The sequence below is a fragment of the Ornithodoros turicata genome, unplaced genomic scaffold, assembly GCF_037126465.1.
Source record: "Ornithodoros turicata isolate Travis unplaced genomic scaffold, ASM3712646v1 Chromosome132, whole genome shotgun sequence".
Classification (NCBI taxonomy): Eukaryota; Metazoa; Arthropoda; class Arachnida; order Ixodida; family Argasidae; genus Ornithodoros; species Ornithodoros turicata.
Genome location: NW_026999309.1, coordinates 121,306 through 141,890, shown reverse-complemented (window position 1 = coordinate 141,890; position 20,585 = coordinate 121,306). Strand labels below are relative to the sequence as shown.

The following is a 20,585-nucleotide window of genomic DNA, read 5'->3' as shown; positions in this document are numbered from 1 at the left end:
GGTGCCGCTCAGCTGGGGCCAGACAAACCGCTTTATCCGGCGCAGATAAGCCTGCACAGATAAGCCTGCACAGATAAGCCTCCGTCTGGCGAGGGTGGCGCGCTCCTGAGGCATGCTTTTTCGGTTTCGGCTCATTTGCATATCAAAATTCAGGGATGGAATATTTTAACGCACACGCGTGTTTCAGGATTGTTTTTAAAAATGGCGTTCAACAAGGATAGTCTCTCAATGTGCTATCTCGCTTTTGTTGCCCGAAATTCCCAAATTAAAGTTTAGTTAATCCATGAATTTCAGGTAAGTAGACGTCTTGTAGTTACACACTTGCTTCCAAGGGATGTCACCACCTGGCCGTGGAACTCAACTGCAAAAACCACAATATATGCTGCTCTCATAGCTATTATAAAAATTCTGTAAAGGCGAAAACAAAACACCCCATATAGTGTCTCGGACTGCAGCTTGAATTCCCTCACACGGTGTTCATACATGAGGGTTTGTGTAGCGTTCCAAGTAATGTGCCCCCAAGGTGTTGTACTGCTTGGGGCCCAAGCAGCACAATATCTTGACACAATATTGGCTGGACATCGGCAATGCTGGTCCCACACTCAACCAATACTGGTCAAATATTGGCCTAGTATTCCACCGGTATTGCCAATATCTTGGCCCCATAGTAGTTGGACATTGGCAGTACCGGTCCAACATTCAAACGATACCAGTCAAATATTGGTCTAATATTCAACTGGCATTGTTGATATCTTGTCACAAAAGTGGCAGGGCATCGACAATACTGGTCCAACAGAAGAAAAATACTGGTCAAATATTGGTCTAATATTCAACTGGCATTGCTGATATCTTGACACAATAGTGGCAGGACATCAACAATACTGGTCAAATATCGGTCTAGTATTCAACTGGCATTGCCGGTATCTTGGCACAATAGTGGCTGGACATCGGCAATACTGGTGCAACACTCAAACAATACTGGCCAAATATTGATCTAGTATTCAACTGGCATTGCCGATATCTTGGCCCAATAATGGCAGGACATCGACAATACTGGTCCAACACCTGAGCAATACTGGTCAAATATAGGTCTAGTATTCAACTGGCATTGCCAGTATCTTGGCCCAATAGTGACAGCACATCGACAATACTGGTGCAACACTCAAACAATACAGGTCAAATATTGATCTAGTATTCAAGTGGCACTGCCGATATCTTGGCCAAATAGTGGCGGCACATCGACAATACTGGTCCAACACCTGAACAATACTGGTCAAATATAGGTCTAGTATTCAACTGGCATTGCCAGTATCTTGGCCCAATAGTGGCAGAGGAGATCGACAATACTGGCCCAACACTCAAACAATACTGGCCAAATATTGGTCAGGTATTCGACCACTGCTGCCGCTATCTTGGCACCACAGTGGCTGCACATCGGCAATACTGGTGCAACACTCAAACAATACTGGCCAAATATTGGTCTGGTATTCGACTACCGCTGTCGATATCTTGGCACTACAGTGGCTGCACATCGGCAATACTGGTGCAACACTCAAACAATACTGGCCAAATATTGGTCTGGTATTCTACTACCACTGCCGATATCTTGGCACAATAGTGGCTGGACATCGGCAATACTGGCCCAACACTCAAACAATACTGGCCAAACATTGGTCTGGTATTCTACTACCACTGCCGATATCTTGGCACAATAGTGGCTGGACATCGGCAATACTGGCCCAACACTCAAACGATACTGGTCAAATATTGGTCCGGTATTCAACCAGTGTTGCCGACGGCGCTACAGTGGTTGGACATCGACAATAATGGTACTACAACACTCGACCCATACTGGAGCAGTGCTGCCATTATTGGGCAAAGACACTGTGCTCCTTCGGATCGAGATGGTACTTTTGCTGAAGCTGCACGATACCGCGGTTTGCAAGCGCTCCTCAGTAGCCCTTGTGCACTGCCCTGAAATGTTTGTCCAGGTTCCCTTTCAGTGCAAAGCCCCAGAAGCACACACGACACACGTAGGGCTTTTCTCCGGTGTGAGTCCGCTCGTGAGACTTGACGTTTGTCGTCTTGTTGCTCGAGTAGCTGCAGAAGCGGCACTGGTGCCGCCTCCTCTTCAGCAGGTGCTTCTCCTCGTGGTGCCTCCGCAGGTACTCTTCGGAGACGAACATGCTGTAGCACACGGAACACTCGTACGTGGCTGCTGCTGCTGCCGTTCTCTCCGCTTCCACTGCTGTAAGACGAGAAATATTGTTGTTGTTATTGTTTATTGATACCGCTGGCCTCCTTCTGGGGGTACAAACGCGAAACGACAAAAATTCCACGGTCGTAGCAGGTGACACGGTACTTACAAATGGCTAAATGGCTAGCAAGGACATGATGATAGTATATATGGTGACAAGTGAAACAAAAACACACATGTCGCAAACATGATAGGAAACACTGCACTCACAACTCACTAGGTGGCTCACAAATTCAACAATTTTAGCTCGTTGGCTATTCCACTCCTTAATTTTATTAAAAAGTAAACGAAAAAAAATGCATCAGGCCTCTAAGGCATAATGTTAATGGCTTGTGCTTATACTGAATTCACCATTTAACGTCCTGTACAGAGGTTTCAGTCTTGTTACTCTGTGTCTTTTCCTCCAATGTTTCAACACCTGTTTTTTGTAATGATTATGGTGGTGACTAGAGTTTTTATGGCACACAAGTGCTCTGCTTTGTGAAACGTAAGAACATGCGTAAACTAGGCTGAAAAGCACCTCAGAAGTTTTGCAATGCCTTAAAAAATGCCAAAGTACAACGGTGAAAAATGGCCCTTATGCGTGGAAAGCCAATTTGCAAAATTCCAAAAGTGACTCCAAGTGCATCACGAATCGCTTGTAAAAGTAATGAAGTTACAATTACATAACATCAAAGGTAACCTGTGATAATAGTAGTTACGTGCTGAAAGTGTAATAAATTATAGCAACGGGGGTTGTAATTACCCGGGGTTTAAGTGCTTGTATTTATTTACTTTACGGGCCCGGTCTTACATAATCTACTTTATAATTACTTTACAATGGGTCACACGAAACAAAGAAATATTACAAGGGTGTACAAAGGACGATAACATACATAAAAAATACATTAGCACATTTGATCCGCACAATAAATAGTTACGCAGCAAATGAAAAATGGCTGGCTAATGCATGATTAAACTGTTCCGTGCAGACAGCGCAGGCAAAGATTATTCCGTAATGCCCTGCTTAGAGGTCACCTCCTTCCTAGCGAAGGATTGCAATAAAGCCAGCCATTGACCCATTGATGCCATATGGTTTGAAACCCCAATGATGAGCTACACCGATGTACAGTGAAGTTCCCTTTAGAACAGAGCAAATGTGGTATAGTATAAGCTTCACTTTGAAACCTTTCGCACAATGTTTGCAGTAAAAGAGGCTACTTGTCTGACACGCACTTTCATGTTTTACTGGAGGTCAACCACACACACACTGACTTGGAATGCATTTCCTTCTCTGGGGATGCGTTGCCTAATATGTCCTCTCTTCTAACACATAGGAGACTGCTACACATAGCAGCTGTGGTCACTGAAACGTGAAGCAGTAGTCTTCCATTAGAGACACCACTTGGCTCCACAACGCTTCCTGGGGTTCTCTTCAGGTCCACGGACACTGCAACACCAGGAGTGTGCAAAGAAGTCCTCCTTGTGCCCCACTTCGTTATCTGTAATCAATCAATCAATCAATTTGCCGTGAGAGTCCCTAGCAATTGCGTGTAAGACAGAGATTAAGTGAATGAACATAACACGAACGTTTTCTGGTGTTGACTTGATGATAGCGTCACCTCCAGCTTGAGGGAGAATACAAGACAAGAAGAACACGCAACTTCTTCAAACACTTCGACTTCGTACGCTTGTCGAGCATTACAAGTGTGCTCCTTGGGCTGTTATCAGAATGAGCAATAACATGGCCAGAGAGAGAGAGAGATTATGGTTTTAATGGCACAAAGGCAACAAAGGCCATAGAGCGCCAAAACTACGGCCAGACAATGACATAAAAGATACACGACAGATTCTGCTTGGATAACTTTATAATTGCTCAGATGCTTCCGGTAGTGCACTTTGCATCTGATTTACGAGCAGCCATAAGGCAAGTCACTAAAAAAAAAATGTAAAAAAAGAATGTAAAAGTAGTAACCGTGTTATAACTACTCTTTTTTAAATGTAACTAGTCACAGCTACTGCATGCTTGTCAGTTCTATAAAAAAAAGTAACTCACAAACTTAACACTGTAACTCACTGAAAAAAATTGTAACTAAGTTAAAGTTACACTTAGACTGTAAAAGTAGTAACCGTGTTACAACTACTCTTTTTTAAATGTAACTAGTCACAGCTACTGCATGGTTGTCAGCTCGATAAAAAAAAGAGTAACTCACAAACTTAACACTAACTCACCGAAAAAAAAAAATGTAACTGAGTTAAAGTTACAGTTAGACTGTAAAAGTAGTAACCGTGTTAACTACTACTCTTTTTTAAATGTAACTAGTCACAGCTACTGCATGCTTGTCAGTTCGATAAAAAAAAAAGTAACTCACAAACTTTGTTTTTGCAGTTGTACTGTCCAAGCATGGCTATATGCCATGGCACAAACAGAGGACATTTCCTACGGGCCAGTCCGACGCCATGGAAGTTGGTCCAAGTCCATCCTCGTAGTGTGCAAGACAAGAGGACTCGGCTGGTTGGGAAAAACGGCAGGGCACTTCTCGCCTTGACAAAATGACATCAGAGATCTGACACGTGGGAAATACTGCAATACCGGAGTGACATAGCTGACACCCCAAAACATTTCTCCTTCCCCAACGCACCGTACAGGCACGGGGCGGTGTTATCAGTGACACCAGCAATGATACATAAAGCTGTTGCAACATAACTGTAGCAATGAACCCCCCACACACCATATCTGTAAATCAAGACATCGTGTTCTAGATAAGGCACTGGTCCCACCTAGAACGTAACGGTCAACCAATGGACTGCCCTTTGTTTTTAGGGCAAGAGCAGCAATATTTCTTAAATGCAATATCAGTTACAGCCCGACAGTATTGTGTGCGCTCCATCATAAATAAATAAATAAATAAAAATGACATAAACCCCCCCCAAAAAAACAGATTATGCTCACCAGAAAGTGTCTCCAGGATTAACTCCGGCCTAGCAGTACAAGCCGGGGAATTCATTCACGATGGTCCACGGTGACTCGTTCACCATCACATCAGAAGTGGTCGTAGGCCATCACTCAACATCAACGTCACGTGGCACCATGGCCGTTCATTCGACATCGAACAGAGAATGATGCAAGGTTGAGTCGTGAGCCTAGGATGTGGTGTGACGTCGAACAAATGCCGATACCATATAATCTCACAGTTGATGTTGAACGATGGCGCACAATCCCCTTCTGAAGTTGAAATCAAACGCTGGGTTCCAGACTTGATCGCTTCCACAAATATTTTGGGGGTTGTTGTGAGATTTCTGGTGGGAGAGGGGGCAAAGGGGATACTAGGCAATCCAAGTGTACTTAAGTTAAGCCCACATGCTCAAGGTTGTTAAAGTAGCACTTAAGTCATTTTTAACACCCTGCTTTCTTGATATAAACCTGTTAAGTAGGCCAGTAAGATGCACCATACGAAGTACTTCACACTAGAGCCCTGCACCATCCGCGGATGGAAGCGGATATCCGCGGATATCCGCAATATACTTGCGGATTCGGATGAAAATTTAGCACTTTCTGCGGTGTGCGGATCGGATGCGGATGGCTCGAGGTCGGATGCGGATATGAAGGCAGCGGATCGGTAGCGGATCGGATGCGGATATACCGCGTGCTGTCATTTTTCCACCCGCAATTTATTTGTATTGCACGCCGAGAACCGACAGCGAGCGCATGCTCTGGTTCACCTTTGACCATGCAGGGCGCCAAGACGGGAGAGGAGGCATTTAGGCGTCTCGAACCGCGCGAGCACCGACGAGGTAGCGTTCCACGCGTTCCAAAAGTCTCTCCATATCCCGTTTGTTGAAAGGTTTACCTTTGCTTGTCGTCATGACTGAGTCCTTCCGTGACAGCATGGAGGCATCCGAAATTATACCAACATGCTTCCGGCGGTCTTTCGAAACGTGCGGATTTTTGCGGATCGGATGCGGATGGTGCGTTTTGCTCAGCGGATCGGATGCGGATGTAAACTGTTGTGTATGGTGCGGATGCGGATCGGATGCGAATAACATGTGCGCGGATGCGGGTCGGATGCGGATGCCAAAAACCTCATCCGCGCAGGGCTCTACTTCACACCACAGAGTCATAGTTAGTCCCCCCCGAACAAGCCTTCAAAAATCCGGGTAAAATCCGATATCTACCCGAAATCCTTACGGTCCTTCAACTTGTCGTTCTAGTTAAACTGTCAGAAAAGTGAATCATAATATCAGAGGGCTATTTGTGACAACGTATTTGTCCTCCTTTTATAATCCCCTCCTGCAGGAGTCAAAGACGAGCTTTTGCGGGGCAAGTGTCTGAATACCGCTGTCATTGACTGCCCCAGTTCCGTGCAGAAATATAAAGATCCCTGTTTCTAGTCCCAGTGTCACTCGCAGCAATGGCTTGTTTCATATGCCTTTCGTTTCACCCGAAAGTTCCCTGATGACACGTCATGACACGGCATAGAGATCGTTTTTTCAAATGCTTTGAAGCTAAGCAAGTTAACACCATTTTCTTCTGTTTTTAAAGTTCTAGTTCTACTTAAACTGTTCTAAGTTAAAGTTACAGTTTAGACTGTAAAAGTAGTAACCGTGCTACAACTACTCTTTTTTAAATGTAACTAGTCACAGCTACTGCATGCTAGTCAGTTCGATAAAAAAAAAGTAACTCACAAACTTAACACTGTAACTCACTGAAAAAAATTGTAACTAAGTTAAAGTTACAGCTAGACTGTAGAAGTAGTAACCGTGTTACAACTACTCTTTTTTTAAATGTAACTAGTCACAGCTACTGCATGCTTGTCAGTTCGATAAATGTCAAGCACCGTGATCCGCTAGTGCCCTGTAACCGCTCTGTTGTCTATTCTATCCCCCTTGAATGCGGCTTTTGCTATGCAGGGCAAACGGGACGCTGCCTCAATGACCGTTTACGGGAACACTCGCGCAACAATGAACGGAGCTTTGTGTCGAGCCAACTCGTGCAGCATCTCCGTGAATGCAGGGGCTGTAAGCCGGTTTTCCCCCCCCGAGACCAAAGTTTTGTGCAAAGAAAAGAACACTTGGCGTAGGTTGCTCAGGGAGACCTGCGAGATTAGTACACGTGGCAACTGCGTAAGCGAGCCTTCCCTCCTTCCTCTTCCTCCTCTCCGGAGGTTTTTGAATATACAGTCGGACCTCGTTTTATGAACCCTCGATATACGAATTCCCTCAACTTACGAACGGCTCCACAGGGAACCAAACTTTTTCCGTGTATTTTGACCTCGTTTTACGAACCCTCGATATCCGAACTATGAACGGATTATGAGGGAACGGACCCAAAGTAGCCAAGCCATTCTGACCTCGATATACGAACGGGCGTTATGAACGGACAGAGGACAGGCCAATGGACCGGAGGATAATGAAAGTTCCTCAGTACATGCTGCCAAGGTCAAACATACAATGTCCCAACGCCACTACGTTCCACAAACATGATTCCCCATTTCCTGAAAGAATAATTCGGGCGTTTACAGCCGGAGGGTTGTGAGTTTGGACCAGGTCTCCGAGATGGAAACATCTTGCCGTTCCAAGAAAGCGTTCAGTCCTGACAGCCGGTGACAAGCGTGATATTTGCCGTTGGAAACAGTCTCATCCGCGCGCGATACGGTACTTTGAGGACAGGGTGCATGAGTCAAGTGTCAGACTTCTGTCATCTCTTCTAAACAGGATAGTCCCTGCAGAAAGTGTGGTGCAAAGCACAATTACGCAGTATTTTCAAAAATAAAACTTATTCAAATCAATTTCCCGTGGATTCGTGAGGTATTTGTGCACTGCAGACCTCGGACCTCGATTTACGAATACCTCGATTTACGAACGATTTTCTGAGAAACGAAGGGTGTTCGTAAAGCGAGGTTTGACTGTATAGAGTTTGGTAAATAAAAAATTTTCGCTGCGTTTCGAGAATTCTTGTTGTGTCGTCCCTCTTCCCCCCCCGTCTTTACACTGCTTTAACTGCTGCATGGACTTTTTACTGCTTTAACTTACACTCACTGCGCGTGAACTGAGAGCACACGTTTATTTACCCGATCTTTTGCCCCAACCCCACCCCACCGGAATTTAGAAAAAAAATATTTCCCGAAAAACTTCGGGCTCTAATGACGACCCAACGCTACCACCAATTAACAAGCACTCTGAATCTTCCAACATCAATAGATTTTGGCTCGCAATTGAGCCTCTGTACGCAATAAGGGGACAAGTCGGAAAAATTCCAAACCGAGAGAAAACTGGGAGTGAATATTTGGTGAAGTAACTGCAGATGAGCTTCCGCGAATAACGCAAATGCAAAATGTGTAACAAATAAGCACGAGTCTACTCTACATGCATGTCCCTTTAGCATCATTTCTGGATGTGTGTCTTGGCAGAAATTAAACAAAACACAGCAGCATGACATATCCCCTTTCTCCATATAACTCCGCACACACAGGGTTTTCGTGCAGTAAAATTTTTTTTTTACGAATCTGACTTTCATGGTGACCTTTGTGCAGTGGAGCAGCCTAGATCGTGGTTATCGTGCTGCTAAACGAGCACAATATTGAAAATAATGTTCTGTAGGGCCAGCAAGATATGACTTATTAGCATAGTGCACACGTTTTTTTCCGACTACAGCGCTCAGTAGCACTGCTGACACAGTTACATGAGGTAGGGATCCTGCTGTTCATCCCATTGACACGCATGAATTTCAGTCAATTTGAATTTCGAGTGTAATAAATTGCAATACGGTTCTAAATTTTCTTTGACAGGTACATACTGGTATGTAGATGCCGTTGCAACAAAAATACTAAAAAGTGGATAGTTCGACTTATCCGCTTATTGCATACAGAGGTTCAACTGAGGTGGTATAATAATAAAAAGCAAACCACGAACGGCATGCATGTGAAGTTCCACCACTGTGACATCTTTTGTATGTCACAATGAAGGGTGACTTTCGTCTTGTGGTTTTCTCGGTTGCAATTTAGCGCTTGTCCTACGTGGTTCGTTCCCTCACACTTTTGCCTGTCTGTGCACATTTTTCGTCTTACTACGCTACCTCACCAAACAGCCCAATACTCCAAACTTCGACTCAATGCAAAATCTCGCAACGTGTTTTATTTGAGAAAGTAGATTTGCAAACGCACACACGCACTGTGAAACTGAAATGTTTGTTTGGCTATGATGTAGCCCGTTTGAAATCGTCTGCTGTGATTGGCTCAAGCAGACGACAGCGTGACTCAGTATGTCAACGTAAGTGAAGGGGGCACAGGAAACACGAATGCGGGTATTCTTACTCAGTCAAACTCAACACCTCCTTTCCTCTCTTTCACCGCATGGTCACGTGGAGTCTTGGTGCCGTCTGCTTTGATGAATCGCGCCACAGACGATCTCAACCAGAGAGACCCTGCAACTACGGTTTGTTTCCATGGCAACTGTCTCTAAAAGTGCAGTTGTGACGGGAAGGAGTACAACGTGCCTGTCACATGGGCACTACTCAATGATCATCTAAGTCAATGGTGATTGGAAGTGCAAGCAGTGCCACAAAGTGTGTAGCTCGACAACCTGTCAAGGTGCATTGGATATCGTGCCACTTGAGAAGTTGACGCGTTAGACGCTTGGTGGCGCCACGTGCACTTTAAATGGCCGTTGGTACCAATTATGATTGAAGACTGCCCGTGCAACAGGGGTATTGCCATGTATTCACACGAGGGACATCCTAATATTCTAGTGGAAGTTCCGTCCCATGTTATGTTGAGCATTCAAAACGGTGCGGAATATCGGGAGTGGCGTACTGCGCGCTTAGCAGACGACACTTAGCAGACGACGCCGTCAGCGTGTTTTCCTGTCTGCCACCGAATATCTTGTGGCTCTGTAGTAGGATATTCCTCGCGGTTAGCAGTGTACATGAAGACACGACGTTGAGCGCTCGCGCTCACGCGACAGCAGAAAACCATGTCGCTTTTCGCATCTTCCGCCTCCGGGGGAATGTCGCTCGCGTGAATACACGGTTGGTGACATGTCCAGGTATCTTGGGGGGGTCTTCTATCGGTGAAAACACGGTGGCTCGACATAACTTGACAGGAAAAAAATATTAAAAGATGTTTAAAGATTATATATTAAGAAAGATAGATAATATTAAAATACTAAAAGATTAAAAAAAAATGTTAAAAGTTGTACATTTCGTTTTCCGAGTTTGTTGTTGTTGTAAGTCAGCAGCCAGGCACTCTCCAAGTACTGGTGACATTTTGTGTCAGGTCTTGATGTTGATGCTCGTACAGGCATTGAAACGTGCAACTTACAAATTTTGTTGTCTTGTCAAGTTACGTTGAGCTGGTGCATTCCACCAATACGAGAACATGTCGCCTCGCTTTTGGCCCGTCAGCCATTGAACCTCCGTACGCAATAAGCGGATAAGTCGACTTATCCTCTTTTTACTATTTTTGTTGCGACGACATCTACATACCAGTATGCACCTGCCAATGAAAACTTGGAACCTTATCGCGATTTGTTGGCCCGCTACAGCACGGTAAAAAAAACGGGAAATGCACGCGTGTCAATGGGACGGACAATCAGATCAGGCCCCTTTTCTCTTTTTGGGGATTTTTCGACTTATCCCCTTATTGCATACAGGATGGTTCAATGGACCTTTTCCATATTTGCGTCGCCCCTGGCGGTGGAATGTCGAACGTCGTGTCTTTCCCCTCAATAATGGTGACGCTTTACGAACTGGCACGTACGTTGCATGGGAAAGTACCAAGAGAAGATTGGAAGAAGAGTGCGAAAAGAGTGAAAGCGCATTGTACTCATTACCAGACCTCAAACGTCCGCGTAACCTTGAAACCGATTATCTCCCCACAATGAACATGACAGTCGCCCGCAGGTGGGTCCATGGCGATGTTTTCCGCTCAAAGATGGCGGACTCGAGGGCTGGGCATGCGCATACGCGTTGTCGGAAATGGTCCATTGTTACAGGACGGCCGAGAGAAAAAATTCTCTACCCGGACCCGGGCGTCTCCGGGTGACGCAGACCTCCGCACGATGAAGCCGCGTGCAAGCGCGCGTGCTTCAGGAGGCAACGCCTAAGCTTGAACCTCGTCCCGCACCCGTCGCAGCCGTAGGGCCTGTCGTCGGAGTGCACCCTCTCGTGGTCTCTCAGGTGGTGCTTCTGCTGGAAGGTGTCCCCGCAGGTGGCGCACCTGTGCGCCCTCTTTCCCTCGTGAACCGCGCTCACGTGCTTCTCCAGGCCCGTCTTGCGCGTGAAGGCCCTGGAGCAGACCCGGCACTCGAAGGGCTTCTTGCCCGTGTGGGTCACCTCGTGTCTCCTGACACTGCCCGCGTGGTCGCTGGTGAAGCCGCAGAAGCGGCACCGGTGCTTTCCCGACCTGTAGTGCCTCCTGGACCTCTGGTGGTCACCGAGGAGCTCCTCGGAGACGAACACCAGGGCACACTGGACGCACCTGAAGAGGAGGGGCGTACGCCGTTCTCCGGTACCTGCAAGAGGAGGGACCATGAGGTCTTGTCAACGAGGGAGGGAGGGAGGGACTGCACAGGTAGCATGCGCATAGGGTTGCCACCTTTCGTAAGGGAAAAATACCGTCAGAGGGCGAGGAGGTCGAATAGAGGGAAAGGGGGAAATGTTCGTGGGAAAGGGAAAGTGGGTGAGGGGTGGAGAGTATACAGAGAGAGAGAGAAAGAACGAACATGTGTACTCGCTCAAGACAACAATGATAATATTAATGAATAACTAAGAAAACGACTGGTCACTACGGACTGGTGTCTACGGACTTGGGTCTGTGCTCCAGATTTATTCAAGCTGTAGTGGAATGTTGAAGGGAAAACCCTGTAAAAGCCCCTATGAAAGGTGTTGAGCCACAAATACCGGCAAAAGGCTGCCGGTATCAACTTCCTACCAGCAACCGGCAGACCGAGCAAATAACCGGCCGTGCTGGTATAATACCGGCCTGGTGGCAACCCTACATGCACATATATAGGCCCTTGTGCTTTCAGGTTTTATTTACTTTTGCAATCAGGGGCTGTGTTTCAGGGGCTATGAAATGCCATTTTTTTACCGTATTTTCCGGTGTATAACACGCACCCCTAAAAACGGGCCAAATTTGAAAAAAGTTCCATGCATAATGTGCACCGCATTGTTGCTACAAGCTTCTGTACTGCCACCACTAATACACAATAAACCAAGGCTGTGCATAATATATGCGTATGCTTTATTTGAAACATATGTATTTAGTTTCGCGTCTCTTCTCAATCACGCCAGCCTTCTGAAATGAATTCAGGATCACTGACTGCTCAACAGCATCATGAATTTTTATGAAGTTCAGCACCATTTCGCCAGCTTTGTCAACTAGACCCTAAGTACTGGGAGATACAGAGAGGTAAGTACACTGGCAGATAATACAGAGGGAGATAAGTATTGGGAAATTCAGAGATTTGGTAGAAACTCACGGCACACCCTGGAAGAGGCTGGAATTTGTACGTCACCGACCAGAAAATGAGCTCTGTATGGAAATATTTCCGTGCGTAACGCGCGGGACCTCTTCAGAGCTCTTTTTTACTGTATAACGCGCGCGTTATACACCGGAAAATACGGCAATCATGTATTAGTGCCGCAAAGCAACCGTGGCTACGAGTGGCATACAGACGAGGACAGATGGAGAGAAGACTGCAGTAAAGTCCCTGAATTAGGAAAAGTACCGACATCCTTTGATCTTGCCACCTCGACCTTGGACCTTTCATGGCGGTCGTACCATGCAAACCTATGCTGTGGCCGCCATTAAAGGTCCAAGGTCGCAACGGGAAAGGGAAAAAGATGTCGCTACCTTTCCCAATCCAAGGACTTTAGACAGCAGGGGACAAGGGTGCCCCCTGGTGCCAGTACAGAAGACAACGTTATTTACAGTGCTGGACAAAAGCGTACGGGACATGCTCCGGCACTATCCTTTCTCAGAGTGCCGCCCTAGCTGCGAGTAGAACCGTACAGACTTGGAAACAGTCCGTACGGTTGTCCCATCCACTGCTAGCATGTCGCTCCGAGGTTCCGTAAACTTTTGTCCATCACTCTACAATGACAATGTTGTTTTGTGGGGTGCAACACATCTTAAAGTGCACTGAAACCTCTGGGAGCTGAGGATGTCATCGAAAAAGAAACATCCGCACATCCGCGCGTTTGTACGACGACAGTGTCACGTCTAAAATACCCGCGGACTCTTTTTCTGTCACACATCTTCACCTCAGTGAAAAATATACGAAAAAAAGGTGCAATGGCTCACCAAGGTACTGGCCTATTGTTCATTCTAGGCACTTTGATGATTTAAAGCCCTTCCATAAGCCGCGGTCAACGTTGTGTCTGTTCAAATGTCCAAGCTTACCGAACAGTGGTTTGTGAACAACTTTGTTAGATCAGCCTACACATTACTTTTTCCTAAATGTGCAAATCGTGACAACATAGACAAATATACCAGTATATTATCCACCACACTATACTGCCATTTATGTGCAACCTCAGTGAAAATACACTTTGTGGACCACCAACGAGAAATATTCAATTCAATTCAATTCAATTCAATTCAATGGAAAACACAATTAAATACACTTTGTATATATAAGGTGATGTCGCCAGATACAGTAGAACCTAGTTATGGTAACTCCGCTTATAGTAAAAGAAGACTGTGGTTCAGACTAAATTCCTATAGACCCAATTGCTTATTTTTCTGATATAGTAAACAGAAAAATTCTAGGATATTGCATATAGTAAAGAACGGACACCCAGAATGTGGGATTCCGGCATAGGCACAGCAAAATATAAAAAAATTGAGGGGCCACCTCAGTGCTCACGTAATGGACAACACAATTAAATACACTTTGTATATATAAGGTGATGTCGCCAGATACAGTAGAACCTAGTTATGGTAACTCCGCTTATAGTAAAAGAAGACTGTGGTTCAGACTAAATTCCTATAGACCCAATGGCTTATTTTTCTGATATAGTAAACAGGAAAATTCTAGGATACCCATATAGTAAAGAACGAACACCCAGAATGTGGGATTCCGGCATAGGCACCAAAAAAAATAAAAAAATGGAGGGGCCACCTCAGTGCTCACGTAATGGAAAACACAATTAAATACACTTTGTATCTATAAGGTGATGTCACCAGGTGCAGTAGAACCTCGTTATGGTAACTCCGCTCGTAGCAAAACTCCGCTTATAGTAAAAAAAGACTGTGGTTCCGACTAAATTCCTATAGACCCAATGGCTTATTTTTCTGATATAGTAAACAGAAAAATTCTAGGATACTCATATAGCAAAGAACGAACACCCAGAATGTGGGATTCCGGCATAGGCACCGAAAAAAATAAAAAATTGAGGGACCACCCCAGTGCTCCCATAGTGGAAAACACAATTAAATACACTTTGTATATATAAGGTGATGTCGCCAGATACAGTAGAACCTCGTTATAGTAACTCCGCTTGTAGTAAAACTCGACTGATAGTAAAAGAAGACTGTGGTTCCGACTAAATTCCTATAGACCCAATGGCTTATTTTTCTGATATAGTAAACAGAAAAATTCTAGGATACCCATATAGTAAAGAACGGACACTCAGAATGTGGGATTCCGGCATAGGCACCAAAACACACAAAAAAATTGAGGGGCCACCTCAGTGCTCACGTAATGGAAAACACAATTAAATACACTTTGTTTATATAAGGTGATGTCACCAGGTACAGTAGAACCTCGTTATGGTAAGTCCGCTTGTAGTAAAACTCCGCTTATAGTAAAGGAAGACTGTGGTTCCGACTAAATTCCTATAGACCCAATAGCTTATTTTTCTGATAGAGTAAACAGAAAAATTGTAGGATACCCATATAGTAAAGAACGAACACCCAGAATGTGGGATTCCGGCATAGGCACCGAAAAAAATAAAAAATTGAGGGACCACCCCAGTGCTCCCATAGTGGAAAACACAATTAAATACACTTTGTATATATAAGGTGATGTCGCCAGATACAGTAGAACCTCGTTATAGTAACTCCGCTTGTAGTAAAACTCGACTGATAGTAAAAGAAGACTGTGGTTCCGACTAAATTCCTATAGACCCAATGGCTTATTTTTCTGATATAGTAAACAGAAAAATTCTAGGATACCCATATAGTAAAGAACGGACACTCAGAATGTGGGATTCCGGCATAGGCACCAAAACACACAAAAAAATTGAGGGGCCACCTCAGTGCTCACGTAATGGAAAACACAATTAAATACACTTTGTTTATATAAGGTGATGTCACCAGGTACAGTAGAACCTCGTTATGGTAAGTCCGCTTGTAGTAAAACTCCGCTTATAGTAAAGGAAGACTGTGGTTCCGACTAAATTCCTATAGACCCAATAGCTTATTTTTCTGATAGAGTAAACAGAAAAATTGTAGGATACCCATATAGTAAAGAACGGACACTCAGAATGTGGGACTCCGGCAGAGGCGAGGTAGCTTCCTCGTTTCTTCCTGATTGTACACACCCAGCACGAGTTTCTCAGTTCTCGATTTAGTGACGTGACATGTTTCTATTTCTATTTTCTCTGTGCGTGCGTGTGACGCGAAGTTTGGGACATGGCGGACTGTGGCAGAAAACACGAACTGCTGACTGCTTCAAAAGGTGACGTTGCCACAACTGGTGGACAGGAACGAACTGACGCATTATGCAAGTCACCGACAAATTTGCCATTTTGCAATCGACAGCTTCTGTTCTGGAGAAGAATAGGGGCTTTTTTTTCTAACAACTGCAGAGTTCCTGTTCGTACATAGCAGTGTGGTAAAACCTCTGAACGACTTGAACGTTCTCCATTTACGACTGTTTTAAAGCTACACCTGACATTATAGAGCCCGAAGTTTTCGGGAAATATTTTTTTCTAAATTCGGGGGGTAAAAATCGGGTAAATAAACGTGTGCGCTAAATTCGTGCGAATTCGGGTGAACAAACTTCCAGTATGATAAATTCGGGGAGAAATTGGGCTCAGTTACACAAAGTAACTGTAGCGGTTTGGTAGAAACGGTGATGTAACTGCATTTTTCTGCCAAACAAGTAAGTTAGTGCATTCCTACGGACATCCCAGTGAGGGGAATTTGCCGGGTAAAAATCGGGTTTCACCCTAAAGAGTGAACCTTCAATTCGGGGTGCAAATTCGGGGAAGAATCGGGCAAAACCCTAAGACTTCAGGCTCTACAGCGATACAGTAGTAAAGCTCCTGATATAGTAAAGTTATCCACAAGTCCTGACCAGTATATTATAAAGATGTTCTACTGCAGTGTAGTATTTAGGTGTGTTTTCCATTAAAGACCAAACAGTTGTGAGCATGCAGTCAAACTGTTCGTTGCCTTTCCTTTTTTCCCCGCCCTTTTCTGCTGCACTTTGCTTTTCAAGGTGTAAAGCAAGGCACTGCACTGACTCTAGCTTGTGCGAAAGCCTGAGACTGGGGCAGCCCACAAGCACGGTCCTGGCCCCGGCCCGTGCTACATGACAGTTTGCTAGCCACGGTCAACTCTTCTAGTCTGCTACTCTGTAGTCGTAAACAACGAGATTTGGCCGAGGCAGACCACAATTAGGGACGACACAAACAAGTAAGCCTCAACGCCAGGAATCGAACCTGGGTCTTCTGATTTCCGGTCAGATATGCTAACCACTGCACCACACCAGCACACCATTTCCCTAGAGCCATTGAGTGCCTCAAGTTAGAGCCCTGCACCATCTGCGGATATCCGCAAGATGCTTGCGGATTCGGATGAAAATTTAGAACTTTCTGCAGTGTGCGGATCGGATGCGGGTGGCGCGAGGTCGGATGCGGTTACGAAGGCAGCGGATCGGTAGCGGATCGGATGCGGATATACCGCGTGCTGTACTTTGTCCACTAGCAATTTATTTGCGTTGCGCGGCGACAGCGGGCGGATGCTCGGGTTCACCTTTGACCATGCATGGCCAAGACAGGAGAGAACGTATTCTGACGTCTCGAACCGCACGTACACCGACAAGGTAGCGTTCCACGCGTTCCAGAAGTCTCTCCCTATCGCGTTTGTTGAAACGTTTCCCGTCGCTTGTCGTCATGAGTCCTTCCGTGACAGCGTGGAAGCATATCCGAAATTATACTAACATATGCTTGCGGCGGTCTTTACGCGTCCTTCGAAACGTGCAGATTTTGCGGATCGGATGCGGATGGTGCGTTTTTGTCAGCGGATCGGATGCGGATGTAAACTGTTGTGTATGCTGCGGATGCGGATCGCATGCGGACCACGTGTGTGCGGATGCGGATGCCAAAAATCTCATCCGCGCAGGGCTCTACCTCAAGTACGGGGGGAACAGACAGCCAACCACGCTATTCCCATTCTCTCTTACATCTTTCTCACTCACAATCGTGTACTCACACTCACTACACTTCGTGTATGAATGAGAGTGTGAGTGAGAAAGATGTAAGAGAGAATGGGAACAGTGCGGTTGGTTGTCCCGTCCCCCCCCGTACTTGAGGCACTCAATGGCTCAAGGGAAACGGCGTGCTGGTGTGGTGTAGTGGTTAGCATATCTGACCGGAAATCAGAAGACCCAGGTTCGATTCCTGGCGTCAGCGCCTCTTTTCCCTGAGTTGTTGCACTCTGTAGTTGACTTGCTGGGGCTGGGAAGCCTAGAAATTTCTTGGACTTGGACTGCCTGGCCCGAGGAGTTTCCAGGTTTCCTGGCATGGCCTGCCAACTACAGAGCAGGAGGCTGTGACTTAAGTCCTACAATTGGGACCGCCCACCCGTCCGTGGAAGGCTCCTGCGATTGGCTACCAGCCTTTGCATGACGCCTCTGCTCCGCGATTTAGTGCCGTTCTCTCTCTCTCTCTCTCCCCGCGGTCCCCACTTGGCCGCGCCACACTACATTCGAGCGCGCTGAGCGATTCTTGCGCGGAGGCGGGGACAGGTGTATGACTCATGTTGTCACTGACTATAACAGCCGTGTAGCACAAGCTGGAGCACATCAACGTACGGGCCTGGTCCCCCCCTCACCCCGACCCCACCATGTCGACCTCTATCCTCAATGGGTCTGGCGAGAGACGACCCGTTCCACACCCCTTGCAAGACTTTCGTGTACACTCGAGCCCATGCAGTGCGTCACAGCAGCACGATTTCCCCGTCCGAGTAACTCTGTTTCGGGGTGGTGACAGACTACATTTCATGCTGTTCCTAGGTTGAGGCATAGAGACGGTACTTTTGCGGAAGATGCACGGTCCAACTCCTCAGCAGCCCTTGTGCACGGCCCTCAAGTGTTTGTCCAGAGTCCCCTTGAGTGCGAAGCCCGAGGAGCACACGGGGCACACGTACGGCTTCTCTCCCGTGTGGGTCCGCTCGTGCGATTTGACGTTGTTCGTCTTGTTGCTCGTGTAGCTGCAAAAGCGGCACTGGAGCCGCCTCATCTTCGACAGGTGCCTCTCTTCCTGGTGCCTGCGGAGGTACTCTTTGGAGACGAACACGCTGCAGCACAAGGAACACCCGTACGATGATGCCGCGGTCGTCTTCTCCGCGTCCGCGCCTGCAAGACGGAAGAGAAGGTGATGACGCTGAAGGGTTTTATGGCGCACGCGCAACTAGTGCTACGGTGCGCGAAAACAGTAGTGAAATCTGTGGCTAGTCACAGTTAAACGATTAATTAATTAACGATTGTTAAAAACAGTATACTAGGCAAATTGAGACATAAAAGACGTAATACGGTAAAAACTACGTAGCAGATAGACAGTCAATGTCGCTAAAAAGTTATGAAACCTTCAAAATGATTTACCTGCTGTACTCTCAAAGCAAAAACTATACCTGTTTAAATTACTTCTTGGAAGTAATTGGATCAGAGTTACAAGTACATGCTCGAAGATGCACTTTAAATTTACAGTTGGAATTATCAAATGATAATTATAACTGAATATATTTATAGTTACAAGTAATTCCAGATCCAGAACGGATCCAGGCCCCAACAACACAGAACATCCTCTGGATGTTCGAATAATGTCCTAAGGAATTCGTACATCCTGAGGACATTCGGTGCTGTTGGGGGGCTCTCGCTTGGAGGGGGGGTTCTTTGTCAAAGCGCATAATTAGGAAGGGAGGGGGAAACCAATGCATAAACTAACTTCGTTTGTTGGGGGGGGTGAGGGGGGACAATCGCACAAACGTGCCCACCCCCTGGAGCCACCACTGGTTTCACTGAAATACATTGATACATTGATTGATTGAATAGTCCCTCGGGACTATCGTAGAAATATGGCAATATTTCTTAAAAAAAAAAAAAGAAAAACTGATTGTTAAAAATCTGCGCTTAGTGAAAACACAAGAACATGCCTGAACTCATGCCGCAAAACATCATAGAAATTTGGTGAATGCTTTAAAAATATTACAGTAAGATTGCAAAAAAAAAGAAAACAGTACATTTGTATGGAAAGCACCCGATACAGCAAGGACGTCAAATCGCACGCCAAGTAATTAAAAAAAGTAACTCCAAGTGCATCGCAAGTCACTCGCAAAAGTAATCACGTCACCATTACGATTACATAACACCAAAGTAACCCTGACAGTAGCAGCTAATTACTGGGAATGCTATTAATTACAGTAATTGGGATACTTGGTAATTAATTACTTCACAGGTCTAGTCTTACACGATCCGTACCTTACAGGGCTGACTGGTTTGAACAAGACAAAGAACAGTACAGTGGTACACACTATGGATAGCAGACTATGGAGGTATACATAGAAATATATGTGGCCCCTACACACAAACAGCTATGCAGTACATGCAAAATGGTTCACTCCTGCATCATTAAACTGTTTCGTGCAAACAATACTACAAAATTGATGAGCAAAAGAAGATTTCACAATGCTTGTGCCGAGAGCAGCTTAGAGGCCTAGCCCCCTTCGAAGCGAAGGATAGAAGTAAAGTAAACCCACAACCCCACGTTTAAAGACCCTAATCATGTACTACTGATATCGTGATTTTCTCTTCTTTTTTTTTTTTGCAGTCTGACCAGCTTGGTCATGCAGAGGTTCCGCTGTAGGAAGCTTGCTACTATAGGCACAAAAGTGGATTATGTAAGTCAGTGAGGGGCAGTACCAGATACCCAAGTACAACTTTAAGTACATATCTGAGCACTTCTACTTCACTTTAAGTACATTTCCAATTGTGTACTTTGTACTGTACTTGAAGCACTTCTTGCCGGCTACTTCCTATCAAGTACTACCCGACTGGAAATTCAAAGACAAAAAATGGAAAATAGTAAGCGAGTTTTGTGTCTGGAAGCAGTATTTTTGAG

At 45.6% G+C, this 20,585-nt stretch overlaps 1 protein-coding gene, 1 long non-coding RNA gene and 1 other non-coding gene across 3 annotated transcripts; 1 reads left to right on the top strand and 2 right to left on the bottom strand.

Annotated features, from left to right (window-relative positions):
- Window positions 1-2,161: 2,161 nt before the first annotated feature.
- LOC135372234 (uncharacterized) lies at window positions 2,162-11,248 on the bottom strand. The gene is made up of 4 exons (XR_010415897.1): window positions 4,609-11,248; window positions 3,827-3,957; window positions 3,473-3,738; window positions 2,162-2,248 (listed from the first exon to the last, which is right to left on the bottom strand). It is a non-coding gene; the product is annotated as an uncharacterized LOC135372234 (long non-coding RNA).
- Window position 11,249: 1 nt separating this feature from the next.
- Window positions 11,250-11,765, bottom strand: LOC135372223 (zinc finger and SCAN domain-containing protein 22-like). The gene has a single exon (XM_064605898.1). The coding sequence runs from the start codon at window positions 11,763-11,765 to the stop codon at window positions 11,250-11,252; it is 516 nt and encodes a 171-aa protein (XP_064461968.1).
- Window positions 11,766-17,807: 6,042 nt separating this feature from the next.
- Window positions 17,808-17,879, top strand: Trnas-gga (transfer RNA serine (anticodon GGA)). Its single transcript has one exon. It is a non-coding gene; the product is annotated as a tRNA-Ser (tRNA).
- The last annotated feature ends 2,706 nt before the right edge of the window (window positions 17,880-20,585 follow it).

Coding starts and splice junctions, on each gene's coding strand:
- LOC135372223 (XM_064605898.1), bottom strand. CDS start 11,765: ATGGTCCCTCCTCTTGCAGGTACCGGAGAACGGCGTACGCCCCTCCTC.